The sequence below is a fragment of the Lagopus muta genome, chromosome 9, assembly GCF_023343835.1.
Source record: "Lagopus muta isolate bLagMut1 chromosome 9, bLagMut1 primary, whole genome shotgun sequence".
Taxonomy (NCBI): domain Eukaryota; kingdom Metazoa; phylum Chordata; class Aves; order Galliformes; family Phasianidae; genus Lagopus; species Lagopus muta.
The window spans coordinates 18,684,169-18,705,265 of NC_064441.1; the positions used below are offsets into that span (position 1 = coordinate 18,684,169).

A 21,097-nucleotide genomic window follows, 5' to 3' on the forward strand; every position below is an offset into this window, starting at 1 on the left:
GCACAAACTTCTCACACAGTGATTCATTTATGAACACATTGGAACAAAAAAAAGTCACGCACATCCGAATGTGTTAATACAAGCCCGTAAACGCCCTTTCTCCATCAGCTGCAGAAAAGTCTTCCAAGTTACCCAGAGCAGTGGCTGTTCACAGGCACCTGGAACAGTGGAGCCTCAGACAAGCCAGCTTTCAGGCACTGACTTCCCCAAAACATCACTTCTCTTTGCGTTTCCTAGAAATTCCCAATCTGCTCTTTCTCTTCTTATGGATACTTTCACAAGCTGACACTTTGAACTAAACAGCATAAGTGACCCCAAAAACAAGTGACGGCTGGAAAAGTTAATGGCAAGACCCAACTGTTAAGCCAGTGAGTGCAACAGCAAATGGAAAATAGAGGATCTTAACGAACAGCTCATCGTGCCCTTAGGGACAGTGCTGTGCTGTCCGGACTCCATTCCTAAGGAGACTGCAGCAACAGCCAGGACTCCCAGGAGCGGTAAGCATGACTTTTCTCCCCTCTTCCTAAATACTGGCTTTGCTCTTCTTTTCGACTGAACCACACACAAACCTTCCCCCCATCACATGAAGATTCCTCTCTGAGCCTTATTCTCAGAAGAGATAATGATCATCTTAATCCAAGAACTGCTCATCTCCTTTACACTCCCCACACTCTTGTTTCCAGAACCACTGTTTGCAGATCCAAACTCCTCAACCCAGAGCAGTCAGGAACGGCAGCACACAAATCCATAGCTCTGGTGGAGGTACTGCAGGGGCACCTCTGGAGCCAGTTCTTTCTACAAGGAGCCCCAGCAGCACTGGCTTTGCTCCTTGGCACAAATCTGTGCTACCCAGGGCTGAGCCCCAGAGCAATTCGGTGCTGTGACAGCAGCAAGGAGCGTGCTGCCCATGCTGCCTGCAGGCACTGCTAAAGGAGCACAGGGCTCCAGGAGCCCAGCTAACGCCCTTTGAGGGAGCCAGAGGAGGTGGAAAGCACACATGGCATTTTTTGAACCATTTTGTGAAGCAAGTTTGTGCATGTATGTGTCTGCATTAAACTTCAATTCTGAATGACATTGTTCTTACACGTGATATTCTGATTTCTGCTGCTAAATGAATACGCTTCCAATAATGCATGTGAGCTTTAATTCTCGTGGCAGTCTCTGTATTTACTGAATGCTACCAGATCTTCTTAGTTTACCTGTTACTTCTCTGAAAAAGCACCACTGACATTTACATGCCAAAGAATTGCTGTTTCCCAAACAAGAAGAATAGCAGTGAGGAGTACATGGAGCAGGGTAGGGACAGCACTCTCAGCACCAGAAGTGCCCCCAGGGGGGCCTCCTTCCCACCATGGAGTGTTGGAGCCCAACAGCTGGGAAACCACAGCTGTTCACAGCTGTTCAGCTTTCCTGAAAGCCCTGTCACATCCAGAAACAAAATTCACCGTAACCTCTTTGCAATTCAACTTGCATTGAAGCCGCTATGCCATAGATGAGCAACTTGTGAAAATATGACATTTAAGTGGCTCACAGAAGGAAAAACAAAATCAACTCTGCAACAGAGTTGCTCTGAAATACCATTTCTCTCAAAAATTATAGAGCTAGGGCACTCTAGTGGCCATGCTGTAATTCACATTTCTTACTCAGTGTGCCACTCCCCGTAATGGGCTGCATCTTATTCCAGGGAAAAATTCCTGCATGGGGAGCAGGGCAATACAACAAAGAGATGTAGATATCCATTTCCTGAATGATCTAAAGCACGTGAAGGTCCCATCAGTTTCTGAGAGCCTTGGGACAGTCTGTCAGGCTGAACATGGCGTGTTCCCTCCAGTTCCAGACAAATGTGCTCTGATGAGCAGAGCAGCTCAATTAAAGAAGAGTATGACTCTGTGGTACACAGATGCGCTCTTGCAATCCAAAAACACAATTGAGGTGGAAAAATAACAACAGTACCATAACTCAATACAATCAAAAAGAGGAAGTTTGCATTACTCTGGGGTATGAGTTTGCATACTCATGCTGTAGGTACAGCGACAAAACAACCCTTCAGCAACAAAGCTTTTGAGATTTGAATGCAAATCTGTGCTCCCAACCAACTGTTCAGTCAGCCAGGTGGAAGTTCAAGCACATCGCTGCTAACTGAGCAGAACTCTGCACAGAAACCACTCCCAGACATCCCCAAACCTGCCAACTTAGTTCTGAGTTCCCACCATGCCAGTGCAGCACAGTCAGTGAGCACCTAAGAGCAGCTCTCCAGCCCGCTTCTCTGCTTGCTTGGCTTTGCTACAGGGCCAACATCTTCGCTGCTATGAAGGCCCCATCCTGGCTCTGCTAACTGGATGTGACACCACAGAAAAGCCACTGAGGTACACAGAATTAATTTCCTTCAGACGTGTTGATTCAAACTGTAGCCTCCTGTAGTTTGCTAGTATTCAAAGGTGTGGGGGGTTTCATCACTTCTCCTACTTCCTTTAAAACTTTGAAGTTAACAAAACCCTTATTCACTTCAGGAACTCACCATGAGGACCTCAGCAGGCTTCCTTGTTTGCTCACTGCTGCTGCTGCTGGCTTTACATGGCACAGAGGTGGCTGCCCAGGATGACCAGACTGACCCCAAAATGTCATGTGCCAACTGGATGGGAGGAGCACCAGGACACCCTGGCCACAACGGGCTGCCTGGAAGGGATGGCAAGGATGGAAAAGATGGACAAAAAGGGGACAAAGGAGAACCAGGTTGGTGAGGAGCTTGGGGTACGCACATGCTGGAGCACATGGGCAGTCCCAGGACGAGCCCCAGGCCCAGTACACATGACACCTGGTGGGTGCGTCCCACGAGCAGTGGCTGACCATGTCCAGATTGCTTTTGAATGCCTCCAGCAATAGAGATTACACAGCTTATGGCAAAAGCTAGGTAGATGGCTGTTTTTTCAATTAACAGTTATCCCCCAGACACACAGCTACCAGCAGCTTGGCACACCTTGGGGGGTGGGGATGTGATGTCCCACACCATTGGGCACAGATGTCACCCAGCCTGCCTACAGGGTGAAGACTGGGCTCCATGCTGCTGGGCAGCCATGATGCCACAGGCCACTCTGCAATTCTGTCACCGGGGTAGCAGAAAAGGGCAAACAGATTCCAATCCAAATTCTGATTCCCAGGTCTACAAGGTGCCAGAGGTGACACAGGTGAAAAGGGTGCCACAGGTGCAGAAGGACCGAGAGGATTTCCAGGACACATGGGGATGAAGGGGCAGAAGGGTGAAAGCGCCTACGTGTACCGTTCCGCCTTCAGCGTGGGGCTGACGGAGCGAGCCCCCCACCCCAACGTCCCCATCCGCTTCACCAAGATCTTCTACAACGAGCAGAACCACTACGACAGCAGCACCGGCAAGTTCCTCTGCAGCATCCCCGGCACGTACTTCTTCGCCTACCACCTGACGGTCTACATGTCGGACGTCAAGGTCAGCCTCTACAAGAAGGACAAGGCAGTGATCTTCACCTACGACCAGTTCCAGAAGAACAATGTCGACCAAGCGAGCGGCTCCGTCCTGCTGCACCTCAGCTCGGGGGATGAGGTCTGGCTCCAGGTGTACGGGGAGGGCGACAACAACGGGGTCTATGCCGACAACATCAACGACTCCACTTTCATGGGCTTCCTCCTGTACCCAGACACGGATGACCATTAGAGCAGGGGGGCTACACGGGAGGGGACAAGGCTGCTTAACCCCACCTGCCTCCTGGGGCACCAGCACTACAGCTGCACTCGATTTACCAGAAAATTCCCCTGACCACGTGGGGACCACCATTGCCCAGGGTGGACTCCATCTCCCCTGAAATCACTGACTCGACACACAGGCGACTTCCGTGGGACCAAGAGTTCACTCCTACCTCTGCTCTTGCTCTCCTGATGGAAACCGGGGCCCCAAGTCAAACAGCACTCTGGCCACATCATGAAACGGTCGCTCTCAAGACGGGCCGGCTTTGCTTTTAAATTTAAAGCTGATTTTCATATATGTTACATTTAAATATCACATTCTACCTTACCCCTTTTTGTCGCTTGAATCCAGTTGACACAATGGTACCTGTATAAGCCAGCATTACCTCCCTGCTTGAGTACAGCTGGAGCTGCTGGCCGGGCTTTGGACATCATCACTCCCCACCTTGTCAGGGCCTCTGATTTCCACCCATGGTTTGTCCTCCCTCCTCTTTAGCCCACACCTTCCCAGGTATACAACACACAGCAGAGCTAAGGCATTACTACAAGCACAAGACAGCATTAAGGGCTTTGACTAAAAATACTTCCTACAGCAGCACTTCTCAAACCCCACGGGATTACCACACTGCACAGAGTATCACAATAAAGTGCTCTCTCAATACAGAACTCTCCTGCCTCTTTGTCTGCGTCGTTCGGAATGGCTTAGAGAAAGGGGATAGCCTCCCTTCATCAGGCAGCCCAGGAAGGAACATAACAGTCTGAGCATGCTGAGCTCAGGCAGGTGGGAAAGAACACCAGTACTGCTGCCTGTGCTACAGCACAGCTGACAGCACAGCCCCATTCCTGCAGCATTCACCCCTCAGGTGTGTTCTCTGGCAGCTCAGGGTGTGAGGACAGCCCCCCAAAGATCTCTTGGCCTCCTTTTAGCAGAGAATGGCACAGCCCTTCTATACCTGCCCCCCTATCATGAAAGAAGCTCCTATAAGCGCAACAGGAAACTGCTTTGAACAATGTCTTTCCACGTCCCACAGGACTCCTCCTGACTTTTCCCCCACTGGCACAGCGACAGGGACTGAAACACCTACACCAGAATTATGCTGCGCTGCTCCTGGATCAGCAGCTGACTCAGCCAGCAATTGATCCCCTCCACTCCCCAAACATTATCTTTTCACAGAATCACGGCTCTCAGAGCAAACACTGCAGCCAGTTCCCACGAGATAATAACCAATATAATGGGTACATCAAGGCCAAAACGCTGTTTGCTGCTCTGCAATTTGGGCAGGTTATGAAGAAAGCTCTCTGATCCCATGATCTTGACAGCTATGTTTGACTCTTCCCTCCACGTACTGCTGCTCGGTGAAAGGGAACATGCTCTCACTCTGAATGTGCAGCACTGAAAGATTAAAGTCACCACACTGACAGTGCAAAATAGCTTGCATGCAGCTGGAGACACTGGCCAGCTTCATCCTACAGGGAAACCATCTGTGAAAGCATCCATGCCCCTCTTAGGGACAATTGTAGGCTGATCCTAATTGTGCCTCAGTCCCATGTAATCATTTGTGGCAGTAATTAATCAGGATACAAATAGCAGCTGCACCAAGCCACAAAAGGCTGAAAGAGAGATAAGTGGTTTTCCTGGAAGCCCTGTTATCATATTTATTTGACAAGTATAAACTTGCTGGAGGCTTTTTGGCATGGAAGGCACAGGGATGAAGCCTACAAGTAGCTGATCTGTCACTGCACTTCATGCAGGAAATGCCACCAGGTTCAGTTTTTCCTTTAGACAAAACCAATTCTGAGCACACCCAGACTGGGACAAGATGCTGTGTGTTTTTGACTTGTTTGTGCTAGATGAAAGCACTCAGTACATCAAGCATTGCGACAGCAAAGCAGCAAATCCCTCCCACCACTTAGTATCCCTAGACCCACCCCAGGACACTTGTCCTGCATAACACCACTGCTGTTTGAGGAGAGCTGTGTGACCTCCCTACAGACAGCTTCACTACTTGCAGGGTGTTTATTCCCATGGAAATAGAAACATGAAACACAAAACACCAACATCTGTTTCCCCTTGAATCATAGAATCATAGAATCACTAAGGTTGGAAAAGACCTAAAAGATCACCCAGTCCAACCGTTCACCTATTCCCAACAGCTCCCACTAAACCACGTCCCTCAACACAACATCCAGTCTTTCCTTGAACACCCCCAGGCTCGGTGATTCCACCACCTCCCTGGGCATCCATTCCAGTGCCTGACCACCCTTTCTGAAAAGTAATACTTCCTCATGTCCAGCCTGAATCTCCCCTGGCGTAGCTTGAAGCCATTCCCTCTGGTCCTATCACTAATGACACGAGAGAAGAGGCCGACCCCCAGCTCACTACAACCTCCCTTCAGGAAGTTATAGAGAGCAATGAGGTCTCCCCTGAGCCTCCTCTTCTCCAGGCTGAACATTCCCAGCTCCTTCAGCCTCTCCTCATATGGCCTGTGTTCCAGACCCCTCACCAGCTTTGTTGCCCTTCTTTGAACACGTTCCAGGGCCTCAATATCTTTCTTGCAGTGAGGGGCCCAAAACTGGACACAGTACTCGAGGTGCGGCCTGACGAGTGCTGAATATAGGGGAACAATCACCTCTCTGCTCCTGCTTGCAACACTGTTTCTGATGCAAGCCAGGATGCCATTGGCCTTCTTGGCCACCTGGGCACACTGTCGGCTCATGTTCAGCCGAGCATCAATCAATACCCCAGGTCCATTACCTCTACGCAGTCCTCCAGCCACACCGCCCCAAGCCTGTAGCGTCGCCTGGGGTTGTTGTGGCCGAAGTGCAGGACCCGGCATTTGGCCTTGTTGAAACTCATCCCATTGGCTCCAGCCCAGCTCTCCAGCCTGTCCAGATCCCTCTGTAGGGCCTCGCTACCCCCAGGCAGATCCACACTTCCAGCCAATTTGGTGTCATCTGCGAATTTACTGAGGGTGCACTCGATGCCCTCATCCAGGTCATCAATGAAGATATTGAAGAGGACAGGCCCCAGCACCGACCCCTGCGGAACACCACTCATGACTGGTCGCCAGCAGGATTTGACTCCATTAAGGGGCACAGCAGATAATTTCAACCCACAGAAATCTGTGTAGTCCACCCATAAAGATATAGGAGAGCAAGGGGCAGAACAGGAGAGCTCACCCCAGGCTGCCCACCACATCCCTGAAGGAATCAGGACAGGAAGGATGATGGGGGATGAACAAACACTTTTTTTTACACGCCAGTCACCACCTGATGACAGGAATCCCCTTGCAGTGTCCTCTCAGAGGCTTCTTCAGCTGGGCCAATGGAACCAACAGCAGTGCCAGCAGCTCCTTTCTGTACCACAGATGCCTTGAACATACCCAAGGATGTACCTGCTAGAAGCTCCAATACAATCCCTTGTTGAGAAGCATTCCCACACCCACAGTCACCCAATGTGCATGTGATTCTCAGCTCTATGTTCATCAGAGCAATAGACAGACTCAGGTTTTTTCCCCTCAAAAGGGGTTACATGAATTCATGTAACAAGACTAAAAAGGGTTCCTATGTGCATATCACAACTGCACGTAAGATAGCAGGAATACAGCTAAAATTACAGCCGACTACAAGCAAACTGAATCTTCCATGAAGAAAATATTCACCAAAGGTCCCTTCTGTCAGTTTAAAAGCTTTAAAAGGCACTGTTCCTCTGTCCCTCTGCCCTTAACAGCCTGCAGGAGCTTGAGAAAAAGGTTACAATTTGGATTAGGATTCTGACTCTGCTGTCGTGTAAAGATCAACTGGATCAAATACAGAAGGCAAACAAAACAACTGGAGGTAAAAGCCTAGAATCTTCAAAACTCCTGTCTTCAAACTTACCAAGGACTATCTTACACAGTGCTGGGGCATTTCCAAAAGAGTCCTTGTTAGTGTTCATATCCCAGCCCCATCACCAATAGGGGATTAGCAGAAAACCAGGCTGCACTGCCATCTGCAAAGCACATTTCCACGTGCAGAACACCAGCACAGCCAGAGCTGGACAATGCCTGAAACCCCAGGGAAGGAGGAAGAACTCCATTTATTCATCTACACCGCTTCCTTCTTCATTGACAAATAAATACCTTCTACTTCAATTATTGAATAGAAATACTGTAAGAAAAAATCTTTCAGTCCTCTAGAAATTAACAAAAAATCCCAAACAAAAATAACCAAGGCAAACCTGCTACCTCACTTAGCCTGAACTTGCCTCTACTTGCTCATGACAAGAGCTCTGAGTTCACCCCCTAACCAGCTCAGAAATGGCACCGCAGAAGTATTACACACAGATTTAAGCTAGTTTCCTTTAGCCTTGCTACTTCCTCTTCTTCACAATCACTATTTTTCAGCTGAAAACAGTTTGTGCATTCCTAAGCACGTACTGCAGCAGCTGGCAGCTCCCAGCTAGAGGAATACCAGCCTTCTGAGACCAAAAAAGGAGAGGGCAGACGCTTAGGTGTCTTGCAGCCTTTGCTTTCTACCTGTGCTGTGCAACTGGCTGCCTTTTAATAAAGCACTGCAGCACTCAGGACCTTGGTCTGCCAAAGCCTTCTCTGTCATGTACTGTCCCACTGAAGCCAATGGGACAATTCATGCCACTGTATTCAGCATCTCCATAAATCCTTTCAGAGAGGAGCATTGATTTGAACACTAAGCTACAAAGCAGCATCCACTGAACTTAACAGCCCTGTTTATAACATAACGTTTATCAGCCTAAATACGTGCAAAACAAAGCAGAGCCACTCATGCCTTAACGTAGAAAAACCTGAGTGGTGTCAATATCCACAAGAGGTACAGCAATAGAAAAAGTCGCTAAATGAAGTGGTGCAGGCAGGCAAACACTTCCATTTTTATTAGAGACTGGCATCTCATAATTATCTCCTGATAGCAGGCTGATTACCTGCACACTAATTAGACCGAGAGACTCGACAAGAAGAAACAAGTCAAAGCTCAAGGGCATTTTGTTTTTCAAATTCACCCTTCCGTTTTAATACTGTCCCAAAAGGGACCCAAAGAAATTACAGTTCCTGATGAGAATTCCTACACTCTAAGAATTCTTTAGAAAAACAGTTACACACACAGCCTCTCCTTCCAGTCTCACTGGACTGGAGATAACTTCATATCCCAGATGACTAACAATATGTGTACCCTGCCAATCATCCCATTAAACTTGAAGATTTACTTCTTTCTTGATTCAAATTTAACAAGGCAAGCAGGGGGAGAAAAAAAAAGCAAAACAGTACTTCAAGGCAACTATCGTGAAGAATCTGGGCATCAGCAGATGCATGCAGCCAAACCAGCACAAAAGGGAGCAGCTGTATCTTCAAGCCTTCTCTTCTCATTTGGCACTCGCTCGGAACGCAGTGTCTGTTTACTGGTAACAGCTCACTTCCCAAAGCCTTGCTCAGGGGAAGCACAGCACCAGAGACAGGAATAGTCCAAACAAAACTGCTAACACTAAGCAGTCAACGTTTAGATTGGTTTCAGTGAGGAAAGCTTGAAATCCCTCCCCTCTTCAAGCAAAGCAAGATCTAAAAAAGAAAACAGAAACTGCATCCACAACCCTGTTTCCCAGAGGATCACTTTGTGATGGCAGACACTAAGCAGAATAAATGCCAGAATGCTGCTTTAAACTGCTCTGGAGGATGAAACAGAAGAGGGCGAGAAATCCACAAGAATAAAATAAAAAGACACACAGTTCTATTTACTCACTGTGCTCCCATCGTTGCTCCAGAGCCAGCAAACGTGCAACTAAAATAAATACTTTTAACCCCCTCTTTCTTAAGAGGAAAAAAAAAAACAAGGCAAAAACATATGAAAGAGGTAAAGAAAGAAAGGGTTTCATTTTTGATTTTTTCATACAGTTTAGCACATAAATTTCACTCGGAGCATTGATAACTAAGTCTTTAAGGAAAGATCAGTCACAGGAGTATTTCTGAGATGAGTGTATAGAATTTAGACCTTATTTTAATCCTGAACAATTAATTTAAGAAGAGAAGAAAGGACTGAATTCTTGATTTTGAAATAATACATTAAAAACTCCCTGATCCTTTCATCCTGAGAATCATTTTGATCACTGGAAGGTGCAATATCATACAATTACTTTTCTAAAAATGAAAGCCCGAATCAAAAAAATGCTAAAATAACTACTTTTTGTTCCTCTGCTACTTAGGTTGAAACAAAGCACTGATGGTAGCAGAACATCAATCTTGAAACTGGACAAAACCCTCAATTCTTCCTAGTGCAATGAGTCAAAGCCCATTCTGAAAAAAGTAATCATCTTAGCAGCAGATAATCCCATACTCTGAGATGAACAGAACACCACTAGGCAGAGAAATATATTGATACAGGAAACATAATAACCAAGAGTAACAGTGGATGACTTCATAGAAATAATAATAACAAAGAAACAACTCAGCAACTCAGAACACAGGTTTTGTTAGGGTTTTTTTTTTGTTGGTGGTGGTTTTCCCTTGTTTTTTTTCGGGTTTTTTTTTTTTTTTAATAGCATGTCAGCAAATACAATTTTAAGACAGATCTACAAACACCTTCCTAGAAATAACAGTCCACAGTTCTCGGTTACTTTTAGCCATCTGACTTCCACATTCCCTAGGCATCTTTTAACAGTCTTCTTTTTCACCCCCTACGAAGTTTTCCTGTTCTAATCATCGTAATAAATAAAGGAGACCACAGGCGATCCCAGAGAAAATTCCACATCTCAGCACAGCAGCACAACTAAGTTCACTGGATGTCATCGTCATCAAACAGATCTTCAAAATCTAGTCAGAAAAACAAGACAGGGTAAAATTAACATTTGAAATTCCCAGCTGCTATTATATGCAAACACCACACAAGCTTTCATTGGTCTTGTTATTGAGATTAAAGACAGAAGTCAAGGTGAATTAAATACATGGCAGCCACCATATCATCAGTCACTACAAATGTAACATCGAGGGAGAAGGCAGAGAGGAGCAAAAGCAGACCAGAGCAGCATGCTCACTGCCACACTTGAATGCAACTCATTTAACAACGCAAATTCTGCAATTAAGTTCATGAAAGCAGTCTTATAAAGCAGGGGGTCTTATAAAAGCACGAAGCAAGCATTGCAGTCAGTCACAATCCGCAGGCTCTGGAACTACACAGGCATTAACTCTGAGCACACAGGGGCTCCTGTAGAGCTCTGCCTTTACGTCACAGCATTTAGGCACATAAGCTCATACCTTTCGCAGACATTCACATTTGTGGTTTATTGTAAAAATCCCCTGCTTAAAATAAGCTTCATTGCCGTGAGGGTGCTTCAAGCGTTTCCCTCACAAGAAAGTCAACACAAACTACCGCTACAGCAGGCAACTCACAGCCGCCACACAACCACACGAGCACTTCTGTACATCCCACCCGCCCCGGGAGGCACGGCGGTCTCTCACCGTTGAAGAAGTCGGCGTGCACGGCCTTCTCGTTGGCGGCCAGGTCCATCAGCAGCCCCGTGCTTCCCCCTGCCTGGAACAGCAGACGCTGAGTGCCTCGAGCCCGTCTCCGGAGCCCCGCTGTTTCTATCCACCCACCCCCCCCGCTCCCACCTCGTCCAGGTCCACATACGGACCGGCACCCTCAGGAAACATCTCGTCCACCGCCGGCTTCATGGCGGCCGCAGCGCTCTGCCCTCCTACTTCCGGCCGCGCCGAGCCAACTTCCGGAATCAGCCTCGCCGCTCTAGGCGCGCGGCAGTGCCGCCTCTCTATGGTAGCCCTGGAGGCGGGGCCGCGAGGAGGCGGTCCGTGCTGAGCTCTGCTCCCCGTGATGGTATTGATACAAGTTGTGACAGCATCGTAAAGCTTGCCCTGCAGTTTGTGTAGATAACGGAAGGGGCTGTGTCTCTGAGCCGAGGAGACAAGGAAGTTCTGCTGAGTCTTTGCACCAAGAAAGTAGGAGGTCCTGCTGGGAGTCTGTCGCTGAATGTGTAACTTACCTCTGGGAAACTTCTGCATATGTTACACAAGTAATGCATCAAAACTGAAGATCTTTTGTGTAAGCGATGCATGATTGGAGGATAACCCCTGTGCATCCAGCTCTGATTAAAGAATGTTTGCTTTCTAATGTTCCATCTTGAGTCTTAGCTTTCTGATTGACCGATTTTGGGTAGCACTATGACTGCTCATACAGCAGAGCTTGCTTTCCTGAGACAAACCCAGCAGCATGATAACATAACAGGAACCCAAACCTCACCATATGATCAAGGAGTTTATTGATTTTGCACAAAAGCACAGCTTGCAAAAAGAAAAGGCTAGTTTACCTGCGGCTTTCTAAAGCACATAACACTACAGAGGCCCATTCACGTGGCCGCAAGCAACTGAAGGGGCTGCTCCAGCAGCTGCATGTTGGTGTGATGTCCCAGCATGATGGCAGGCAGTGCTCAGTCCTCACTTGCAGGCAGGTGGAGGCCGAGGTGGCTGCCTCCGGGCAGCTGTGCAAACAAGGCCCTGGCCAGCTCAGCAATCCTGTTGTAGGCTCCCAGTGTCCTGAAGTATTCTACATAGGACCAGAAGTCACTGGAGGAGAAGGGCCAGTATGGCATGGCCACAGGTTCTCGATCTAAAATCAATCAAGAAAGGTTATTATTACAACATGAAGTATTGGCACAGGCACAGCCACTGAACCCTCTGTTCCCTTCACAGAGGGTGCAGCCACTGTCCCATCCCAGGAGCACCAGATGGCACAAGGCAGAGGGCAAAACTGAAGGGACACCAACAGCATTGCAGTGATTCAGGAATTGCCGAGGTGGCTTTAATTTCCAGAAGGCGGGGGAGTGTTTAAAAGCAAGGAGGAATGGCGATTTGAAGCCATTTTCCCCGTTGCTCTTTCACTCTTATCATTCTGTGCCAAATATAAAAAATAAAAGTCAAAGATGAGATGAACCAAAGTAAACTCTGAAAATGCCAAGAGCTGACCTGTCTTGAGCCCAAATCCAGGCCAACACAGAATCTTGTAAAACATAAACGCTTGCTGCATCCACACAGTGATAAGTATCTTTCTGTGCAGCAAAGCTAAACCCAGTATTTTGATTTTAAGCCCATTTGAATAAAAGGTAATCATTCCATTCATCAGACTCAGCTTCAGAGCAGGGTCTTCAGCAGGAATTAAGAGCTATAATCAATCTTTGTTGACCAAACAAGCCAGCCAAATGCTGTCTGCAGAAGAGAACTGTTAGTATCAGCTGAACTTAGATTCACTTTGCAGTCTGCTGCTTGGTCAGTGTGAAAGAAAACCCCAATTGTTTATAAAGAGAAGAGGACATTGCTGAAGAAAATCTTATTTTCAGACTGCCACACTCTTACCTAAGAGGTTACCAAGGAAATACTTGCTGTGCACAAATAAAACAGTGTGTTCAATCCAAAAACTTTGGAAACAGAGATCATGCATTCAAAAAGGTTTTAGAGCCAAAAGGAAAAAATAGAGCATGAGGAGATGGAGGATGCTGCTGGTTAGATGTGCACCTCACTCAAACAAGAGCAGTAATCTTGTTATGTGAGTTCCTTCTACGCAACTTTGTTTTCAGAAAGAGTTTTGTCTGAACACACCAAACCAGGGTTAACCTACATACTGTTATCTGTAAGCCACTGTAAATATCATTAGGATGTTGGGGGTTTTTCCTAATCAAAAGCAAACACTCATCCGATAGGCTAATCACCCAAAGGGACACAGCAGCAGAGAGGCTGTGTTAAGGGATTTATTCCAATATTTCTTTCATCAGATTTGTGGCAATCTCCACAGGTTTTTGCTGTGGAGGATGGTATTTCTTGCCAATACTTGGACAAACATCCAGTATTGCTTATCAGGACAGCCAAACTTCTCGGAAGTCTCTCGTATGATTAGAAGTCTGGTGCTTTCCAGTCATGTTTTCATAAAACAGATTAGCAATGACTTGAGCATAGCCCCTTGGGGGGCTTGTCTTCAAGGGGTCATCATACTTGTTACGATTTGGCTTTTTTCATTTTAAGATTGTAAGAATAGAAGCTTCACCTTTGGACTTAATATATTTGCTTTCTGCATTTAAAAAATAATTTAAAAATTCACTCTTCTTTCAGGGAGATACAAACAACTCTTTGAATTGTTAATGATACATAAGAAAGAAAAAGGTCTTCAAATTACCGTCTCCTTCCAGGATTGATCGGGCATCTGTAAATAAACAGGAAAATCATCAGTTCCAACTCTCTCACAGGAGAATTTTCTGTTAACAAAAGGTTTGGTGCATAGAGGAATGCTGGCAACTCCTTTAAGATACGTTTGGAGCCCTCCTTATAGTCTAACAGCTTTGTTTCTCCAACAGTTGAGCAAGGAATTGCCCATTTGTAGTCAAGAGCACTGCAAATCAAACATGCCAGGAAGGAGTTGCAATTAATACACAGGCAATATCTGATACTGAATAGAAGACGCTGTTTGAGTGTGAAAATGTTTCTATATTGAAAAGTCAGCATGAATAAATGTAAGTAGTCTTACCTGTTATTGTGTTCATCAGCATCCAGAAGAAAAGGAAGCCAATGCATTTCATCTTTTCGGCAAGCAACTGTTTGTTTCTGAAAACAAATCTGTACAGCTGGAGCTCATTAAAAGAGACGAGGAGTTATGCAAAGTAAATCATTTCATCTTTTATTAGAAAAATCTGCTCCAAAATAAAGTCTAGTTATCACTTGAGTCATAGCAAGATCCAATTATATTGCATTACGTTTTCTGAACTGTATCACAGAGCATTAAAAAAAAACCTACTGAAGTATGAAGTGGTATTTATTTCTAGGAGGCATAAAGCCAAAAGGCTCCTCTGAACTGACACAAAATGAAGTGTTTTCAGAAATATTTTAAAGTGTGGTTGATTTACATTCACTTTGCAAATTACCTCTCTTCCCCTCCCCTTTTCTTCTTCTTTCAATAGCAAAGGTCTGGAGCTCTGAGTCAGCCACAAAAATCCAAAAGGATTTCTAGTGCTGTAAAATAGCAGCACTGTGTAATGAAGGGTGGGGGGAAAGGAGAGAAACGTCACCGAGTTAGTACACCAATCTGATTCTGTCACCTTCACAGAGTTATTTTAATGGCTCACATTTGCATTATATTTCAACACTGCACACACACACACACACAAAAAGATCTTTGCATCAACTTTAGCAATGGCACTTTGATATTTTGAAAACAAATGCAGAAAACCCAGGATCACGCTCAGCTTATTACCACTTTTCCTGACCATCTTAATTTCTTTCCCTCTCTTCAGGGAAGTAAAATTTTAGAAATGTGACTTGTGCAAATTGTGAAGAGGTTACTGAATTCCTTCCTCACAAAAACATTCAACACTAAATGTCTTCTCTGGCTTTCTCTGAACCTTAAAACCCAGAACTTAAAATGCACATGTGCACCAAGTGCCCACTGGAGCCAATTAGTTTGCATTAAACAAAAAAGCAGGTCCCTGCTGACAGTAAATGTATTGCAGCCTTCAGAGAGAGGGGTAAAACAAGCTCCTCTGACCCCCATCAGCTGCAAGCTTTCGGCTGCTTTTAGTCTGAGTCTACAAAAATCATTTGTCCCTTGTGATTCTAGAGGCTGCATTTCCCTACTGCATCTGCAGTTTATTGCATTTATTGCTGCATTTATTGCTGCATTTCCCTACTGCATCTGTGGCACCTGACTGTTGGTGCCTTTGCTACACCGCAGCCACTTGTCTGCCATATGAAGATCACACAAGGAAAGCTTGCCTGCCCACTCAAAGGCCTGGAATGGAAAGAACCAAGTGAGTGGCCTTGCAGGAGGACCCAGCTTTGCTGGAGTTTCTTCCTATCTACATGCAGAGTTAGATAGTCCTGCCAAGAATTAATTAGAGATGTTCTGAGCAAGGGAAAATAAAGAGCGCTTTGTAGCACACTGAGCTGTGCCAGCTCATGTGGAGGCTGAAAAGAAAAATATTATGAAAGCAAAACCTATTCTGTCTTCAAAGAGCTTTAATCCTCCTGTTTAATATTTCTTATTCCTGCAGGATGGGTCCCTGCATCACCCACATACAGCCAGCAGCTCTGCCGCACTCACCTGGGTTATGGACGCTGCTGGAGTTAGAAGGCATGTCACTGCTTGGTGGAGCCCTTTGGTGCAGCCCTGTGCTTCAGGTCCACGGACCTGCACAGCTTATTTGATTATGGTATACAGATAGGGCTTGCCAGGCTATGAGAAGTACATGATAACATGCTTTGGGTGACAGTGAGGGGAAATAATTTTGCAACTGACATAGCCCCATCCTGCAGCTCTCCTCTGTGGGAATTAATGAGGTGCTGCGGGAGGATGACAAAGTCACCGAGGTTATCAGGGTCACTCAGGTCCCAGCAGGGTCTGCTACAACACTGGATGATCTTCAGTGGTCTCACCTAAGCACTGAGACTCACACTGATGTACACTGGGATGGGCAGTGCTGCACCTCCACCTTCTTTATTTCCTTTTCTTAAGCACAGCACCGGACTAGAGGAGAGCTGATGAACTGTGTGAGCACTGCTCCAGGTGTTCATTGCTTAGCTCCAATGTGCACACAACGCAGCACATCTCCTGGGGCCAAACTAAAAGCACAGTGTGCACTGATTTGCAGCATATACCACAAACATTCCACATTTCCCTTTCTTTTTGCTCCTGGTCCCTTTGTTCAGACTTTACCCAGAGTGCAATCAAAGCCACGGCACTCTGCTCAGCACAAGTGACGGTGCTGCTCAGTTTGCAGAGCCTCCTACTAATGGCCACTGCCTTGGAAGTTCTCCCACTGATACGGAGTAACTGGAAGTGCCACAGTGCCCACAAATGCAGGTTTGACACAACAGTAACCACATATTCCAATAGATGCTATAGCACTTAAGGGAGCAACTGCTGGAAGAGTTCAGCAGTTTCATTTCTACTCAGTTTGGAATAAAAATCAATACCATGCCAGGCAGTCTTTTTAATTTTCCAGAAAGGCTCGTTGGTTCCAAAGACTGTTACCAGAATTGCTGGCAGCAAGTTCTCCAAGCACCTTATTCTAAAGATGTTTTTCAGAGAAGGCCATTAATTCACTGAAGCTTGGTTACAGAGAGGAAGCTAATAGCAGCGAACGCATCCCACCAACCTGTCCCCAAAGGACCCAATCAATATGTGCTTTTCGTAAATAGCTCTCAAAGCCAGAAAATCCCACATGCTTCAGCCAGCTCTGTCAGAGCAGAAATCAATAGGAGCATTGAGGACATCCTCTTCAGAACAGAGGCACGCAGTGTGGGCACAGCAGTTGTTTGTACGACTTGCTCCCCTGTGGGTCCCGGAAGCACCAGTGCCAGGATCTTGCCTTCTGGTCATGTCATTTGTGAGGGGATGATTTACAGAGCCAGCCTCTGTGGAGCAAAGCAGTTCTCTTTGTTAATCAATGGAAAGGGAAGGGAAGGGAAGGGAAGGGAAGGGAAGGGAAGGGAAGGGAAGGGAAGGGAAGGGAAGGGAAGGGAAGGGAAGGGAAGGGAAGGGAAGGGAAGGGAAGGGAAGGGAAGGGAAGGGAAGGGAAGGGAAGGGATTAGAAAAGCCAAGCTTACAGATGCCTTTGTTTCCACAATAGCTATACTGATATTCCTGTAACTATAGCTAATAGCTCTACTGGTGTTGCACAAATTCGTGTAGTCCTACAGGCACTGAAAGGAACTGTTTTAAGGAACAGAATACACCTTAATCAATAGGTAAAAGCACACGCGTGCAGAGCTCCACAAGAACTTATTTTAAAACCAAATGGCATTTCAGTTCCATCTGATGTGCTTTGTCTTTGGTGTGAACAGACAAAATGTTCTCTGTAAGGCTGCAGCGCTTTTGCACAACAGAAACAACCAACAGCAGTGACACAGGAACATCCCTGGGAAACAAGTGCTTGATTATTTCCCCCAGCAACTTTGTCCAAAAGGAATCACCAAAAGGAGATCCGTGTGATTGAAATACGCTTTCTTTAGGTCTGAGTTGGCCTCAGTCTTTCAGGCATTCCTAGTTCTACCTTCCTTCCTTCTAAGGCCTTCTAAGCAGCTTGGCCTGAGCAGTTGTTTTCTGTGTTTTCCCCCAAGCCCATCCAAGCCAGTCGCATGCAGGGGATGGCATACAGCTCACCGCCCAGCCAAGAAGCCTGGAGGACTTGGGAATACCAGCTACTGCGCACCCTGCATTCCCTCCAAGTCTGTAAGACAACCAAGGGTCACACGTCCATCGAGAAAGAATTATTTTTCTGACTCAAATGCTTGCTGTTCAGAAGCCTGAAAGGATAAGGGCCACCAGACCCCATCCCAAGATGGAACAGCAGTTGCCCACCATGCTGAGCTGAGCAATTTTCTTTGCACAAAGGAGTTGGCTGAGAAGATTCAAGGTCCTAGCTAGGGCTCATGTGCAAAGCTCCAGGGAGGTTGGTCAAACCTGGCATAAAAAGTAAACAAAACTTAACAAATCAACATCTTTAAAATAGCTTTTGTTGGCTTTTACACGCTGAAATTCCTTGATGCTTCCAGTTGAACACAGAGCAGGTATTGCTAAGTAGTTCATCATTAGATGATCACGCCCTGAAGAAGCCACGTGTATTTTGCACCTGGTTTGCACCTGAACTTGACTTCAATGCACTATTTGCCAGTATTGACCGACAGAGCTTTAGCAGGGCCACGGTCCGGCGGGCAGCAGGGCACGAGGCTCTGGCTCCCTCTGCTGCCACAGAGAGCCACAGCGGAACCAAACCCAGAACGCAGTGTCAAAGGCACTATGATACCCCTAGAGACCTTGTTTTCTAGCACTGACGTTCCAATGCACAACAGAAAAATGATTTATTCCCGATTTCTGCTGTAAGCGATAAACCTCCCCCCTCCCTTCGCAGCCGCCTTCCCTCTGTGGGACGCGTTGGGACGCGGGCACGGTCTTTCAACCCCGCCCCGCCCCTCCAGGCCACCGCAGCCAATCCGCAGCCGCCGCCTCGGCCGGCAGCCAATCCGCGCCGTCCCCCACCCCAGCTGGCTGGTGGCGCCCAATAGCGGAGGGACGAGGAGCGCGTGCAGCCGCCTCGGCCCCGCCCACCGGGGTTGCGACGGGAGGGCGCGGCCTGGTGGCCGTTGGTGGTGTGTGCGGGTGGCGGGTGTTGGGGTGCAGGCCCTGAGTGGGGCCTGGCGGTACCGGGGGGGGGCGGGCCTGACGGGAAGCGGCGCCCCTGCAGTCACCCAGCGCCCCTCTGTTTCCCTCAAGTCGCAGCCATGAGCCAGCAGCGAGGCCGAGGGGACGCTGGGGACGCTGTCCGAGAGCCGCGGGCCGGGCCCGGCCGCGTCAAGCGCCGCAAGACCAGGGGCGAGCGCAACCGGGCCAAGTTCGGCCCCGGCGTGCGTGGTGCCAGATGGAGGGGGGGGAGGCACCCCTGGGTCGGCTTTCCTCCGCCCCGCGCCGCCCAGCCCCCCCCCAGCCCCCTGCCACCCCCCCGGCCCGTCATCATCACCCAGCAGCGCCTGTGTCGTCCCCGGGGGCTCCTCGGCCGGGGGGTGGCCTCCATGGACATAAAGCGGTTGTTGGAGGGTGGGCAGGGGGAACGGTCCCCCCCACGGCCCCCTGCTGAGGAGCTCACAGGGCCTCCGGAGTCCCCCGGGCCTGTCAAGGGGATGGAGAAGGAAGGGCAGAGGTCACCCTCCCCTCCAGTAAGCCCCTCAGAGAAGGCGGTTGGTGACAGAGACTCCCTCAGCGCTGTGACCTCTGCCCGGGGGCTGGCTGCCCGCCTGTGTGCCCTTCTGCCACAGCCTGCCGAGTTCTGGGGACGCGCGCTGGCAGAGGAGAGACGCCGTACGTTGCTGGCCGCCCTGCTGGAGCATCACCACACCCTGCCTGACCTGTCCACTCTCCTTCCCCACAAAAGCGTGGGAGCCGCAGGGGGACTCTCCCACGAACAGCGCCCCGTGCTGCCCCCTGCCTCCCAGCCACCCCCAGGGCTTAGCACTGCTGAAGCTGAGCTTCTTCCCCAGCCCGTGCAGAGCAGGGACCCAGCACTCCATCACAGCCACCCCCCAACACCCCCACAGGCCATCACTCAGGTGAGTGCCCCAGAAAACAGTTTCCCCCAGACACCTTTTCCTGTCCTCAAAGAGGTGATGCCTCTCCAGATGTCGTCTTTTCCCTGCTGCCAAACTTGCTCTCCTCCTGCAGTCACCAACTTCTCCATCCCAGTTCTCTCCTCCCGTTTTCAACACTGAGACGAAGAAGAGGCAAGTGAGTATCCAAACAGGGGTGACCCCATCCCCCATGTCAGGAGGAATTGATTTATGCTCCCCTCCCCACAGAGTTTGTTCCCCTGGATGTCAGAGGATGAGGATGACACACATCCTGAAAACCCAGCTCCGCAGTTCTGGGTCCAGACACCCCCACCGCCATTCAGGCCCACCCCCCCTGCACACTCCCCCATCTCTCACCCCCGTGTAAGGCATTGCACACCTGAACCAGAGCTGCTACCCCTGCCACCCCAGCCAAGGCAGAGAAGGGACCCAGCACCGCACTACTGCCGCTGCCGTGCCCCGATGCAAGCTGTTGCTCAGGTGAGTGCCCCAAAGAACTGCTTTTCCCAAAAAACATTTGCTCTTAACCACCCATCTCTTTGTCCCCGCTGCCAACTACACTTTTCCTCCACCAGACTCCAAGCCCCCCAGCTGTCCTGCCGCCCCCTGTTTTTGGTGCGGAGAGGAGGGAGAGGCAGGTGAGTTCCCAGATGGGGGTGCCTGCCCCTGTCCCATCACCAGGAAGAAAAGGGATTGATTTATGCCCCCTCTTCCCTCAGAGCTGGTTCCCCTTGATGTTGGAGGATGAAGACAATACACGCCCTGAAAATTCAGCCCCGTTCTGGGTCCGGACCCCCTCACCACCACTGTTTAGAGGGCAGACCCCACCTCGCATCCCCTTGAGGGAGCCAGGCTGCACGTGTGGGGTAGCATGGGATCCCAGGGCAGGGGACGCAGCTGAGGGGCATGGCCAGATCCGCCAACGGTCCCGTGTACCACAGTGTCACCGGGCGTCACAGCATCCCTTGGCAGGGCTGCAAACCCCCCCACAATCCCATCAGTGCCGTGGGAACAGGCAGACACTCCCTGCCTTGCACCGGGGGACATGCCCTTGTGCTCCCTCCCCACCGCACCACCTTCACAAGCACAGCCCCTGTTCCCACAGCTGGCTGCACCCCACTTCAGACCTCCCCATGTGCCGCTGCTTGCCCCCCGCCAGCTACCAGCTGCAGGGCTGCAGGGGTCCAACAGAGCCACGGCACAGGGGATGGCACTTGTCCTGCTGCCCCCACAGTGCCGCTCCCCGCAGGGCAGGGGATGGGGAC

General features: G+C 48.7%; 3 protein-coding genes and 1 long non-coding RNA gene across 6 annotated transcripts; 2 read left to right on the top strand and 2 right to left on the bottom strand.

Moving 5' to 3' along the window:
* Window positions 1–93: 93 nt before the first annotated feature.
* Window positions 94–4,374, top strand: ADIPOQ (adiponectin, C1Q and collagen domain containing). Its single transcript, XM_048954753.1, has 3 exons — window positions 94–497; window positions 2,511–2,733; window positions 3,159–4,374. Exons 2-3 carry the CDS (start codon window positions 2,520–2,522, stop codon window positions 3,683–3,685), a joined length of 741 nt encoding a protein of 246 aa, XP_048810710.1. The 5' UTR covers window positions 94–497; window positions 2,511–2,519; the 3' UTR covers window positions 3,686–4,374.
* Window positions 4,375–9,567: 5,193 nt separating this feature from the next.
* COPS9 (COP9 signalosome subunit 9) lies at window positions 9,568–11,460 on the bottom strand. The gene is made up of 3 exons (XM_048955314.1): window positions 11,328–11,460; window positions 11,175–11,247; window positions 9,568–10,529 (listed from the first exon to the last, which is right to left on the bottom strand). Exons 1-3 carry the CDS (start codon window positions 11,388–11,390, stop codon window positions 10,492–10,494), a joined length of 174 nt encoding a protein of 57 aa, XP_048811271.1. The 5' UTR covers window positions 11,391–11,460; the 3' UTR covers window positions 9,568–10,491.
* A 515-nt stretch (window positions 11,461–11,975) lies between these two features.
* OTOS (otospiralin) lies at window positions 11,976–14,766 on the bottom strand. 3 transcript variants are annotated; one of them, XM_048954984.1, is made up of 4 exons: window positions 14,639–14,766; window positions 14,245–14,321; window positions 13,897–13,923; window positions 11,976–12,339 (listed from the first exon to the last, which is right to left on the bottom strand). In XM_048954984.1, exons 2-4 carry the CDS (start codon window positions 14,294–14,296, stop codon window positions 12,161–12,163), a joined length of 258 nt encoding a protein of 85 aa, XP_048810941.1. In that variant the 5' UTR covers window positions 14,297–14,321; window positions 14,639–14,766; the 3' UTR covers window positions 11,976–12,160. The 3 variants fall into 3 exon arrangements, with proteins under 3 accessions (XP_048810941.1, XP_048810939.1, XP_048810940.1); XM_048954982.1 differs by having other exon boundaries at window positions 14,245–14,341; window positions 14,639–14,764; XM_048954983.1 differs by having other exon boundaries at window positions 14,245–14,333; window positions 14,639–14,760.
* A 5,438-nt stretch (window positions 14,767–20,204) lies between these two features.
* On the top strand, window positions 20,205–20,653 carry LOC125697776 (uncharacterized). The gene is made up of 3 exons (XR_007378924.1): window positions 20,205–20,312; window positions 20,408–20,470; window positions 20,552–20,653. It is a non-coding gene; the product is annotated as an uncharacterized LOC125697776 (long non-coding RNA).
* Window positions 20,654–21,097: the final 444 nt, after the last annotated feature.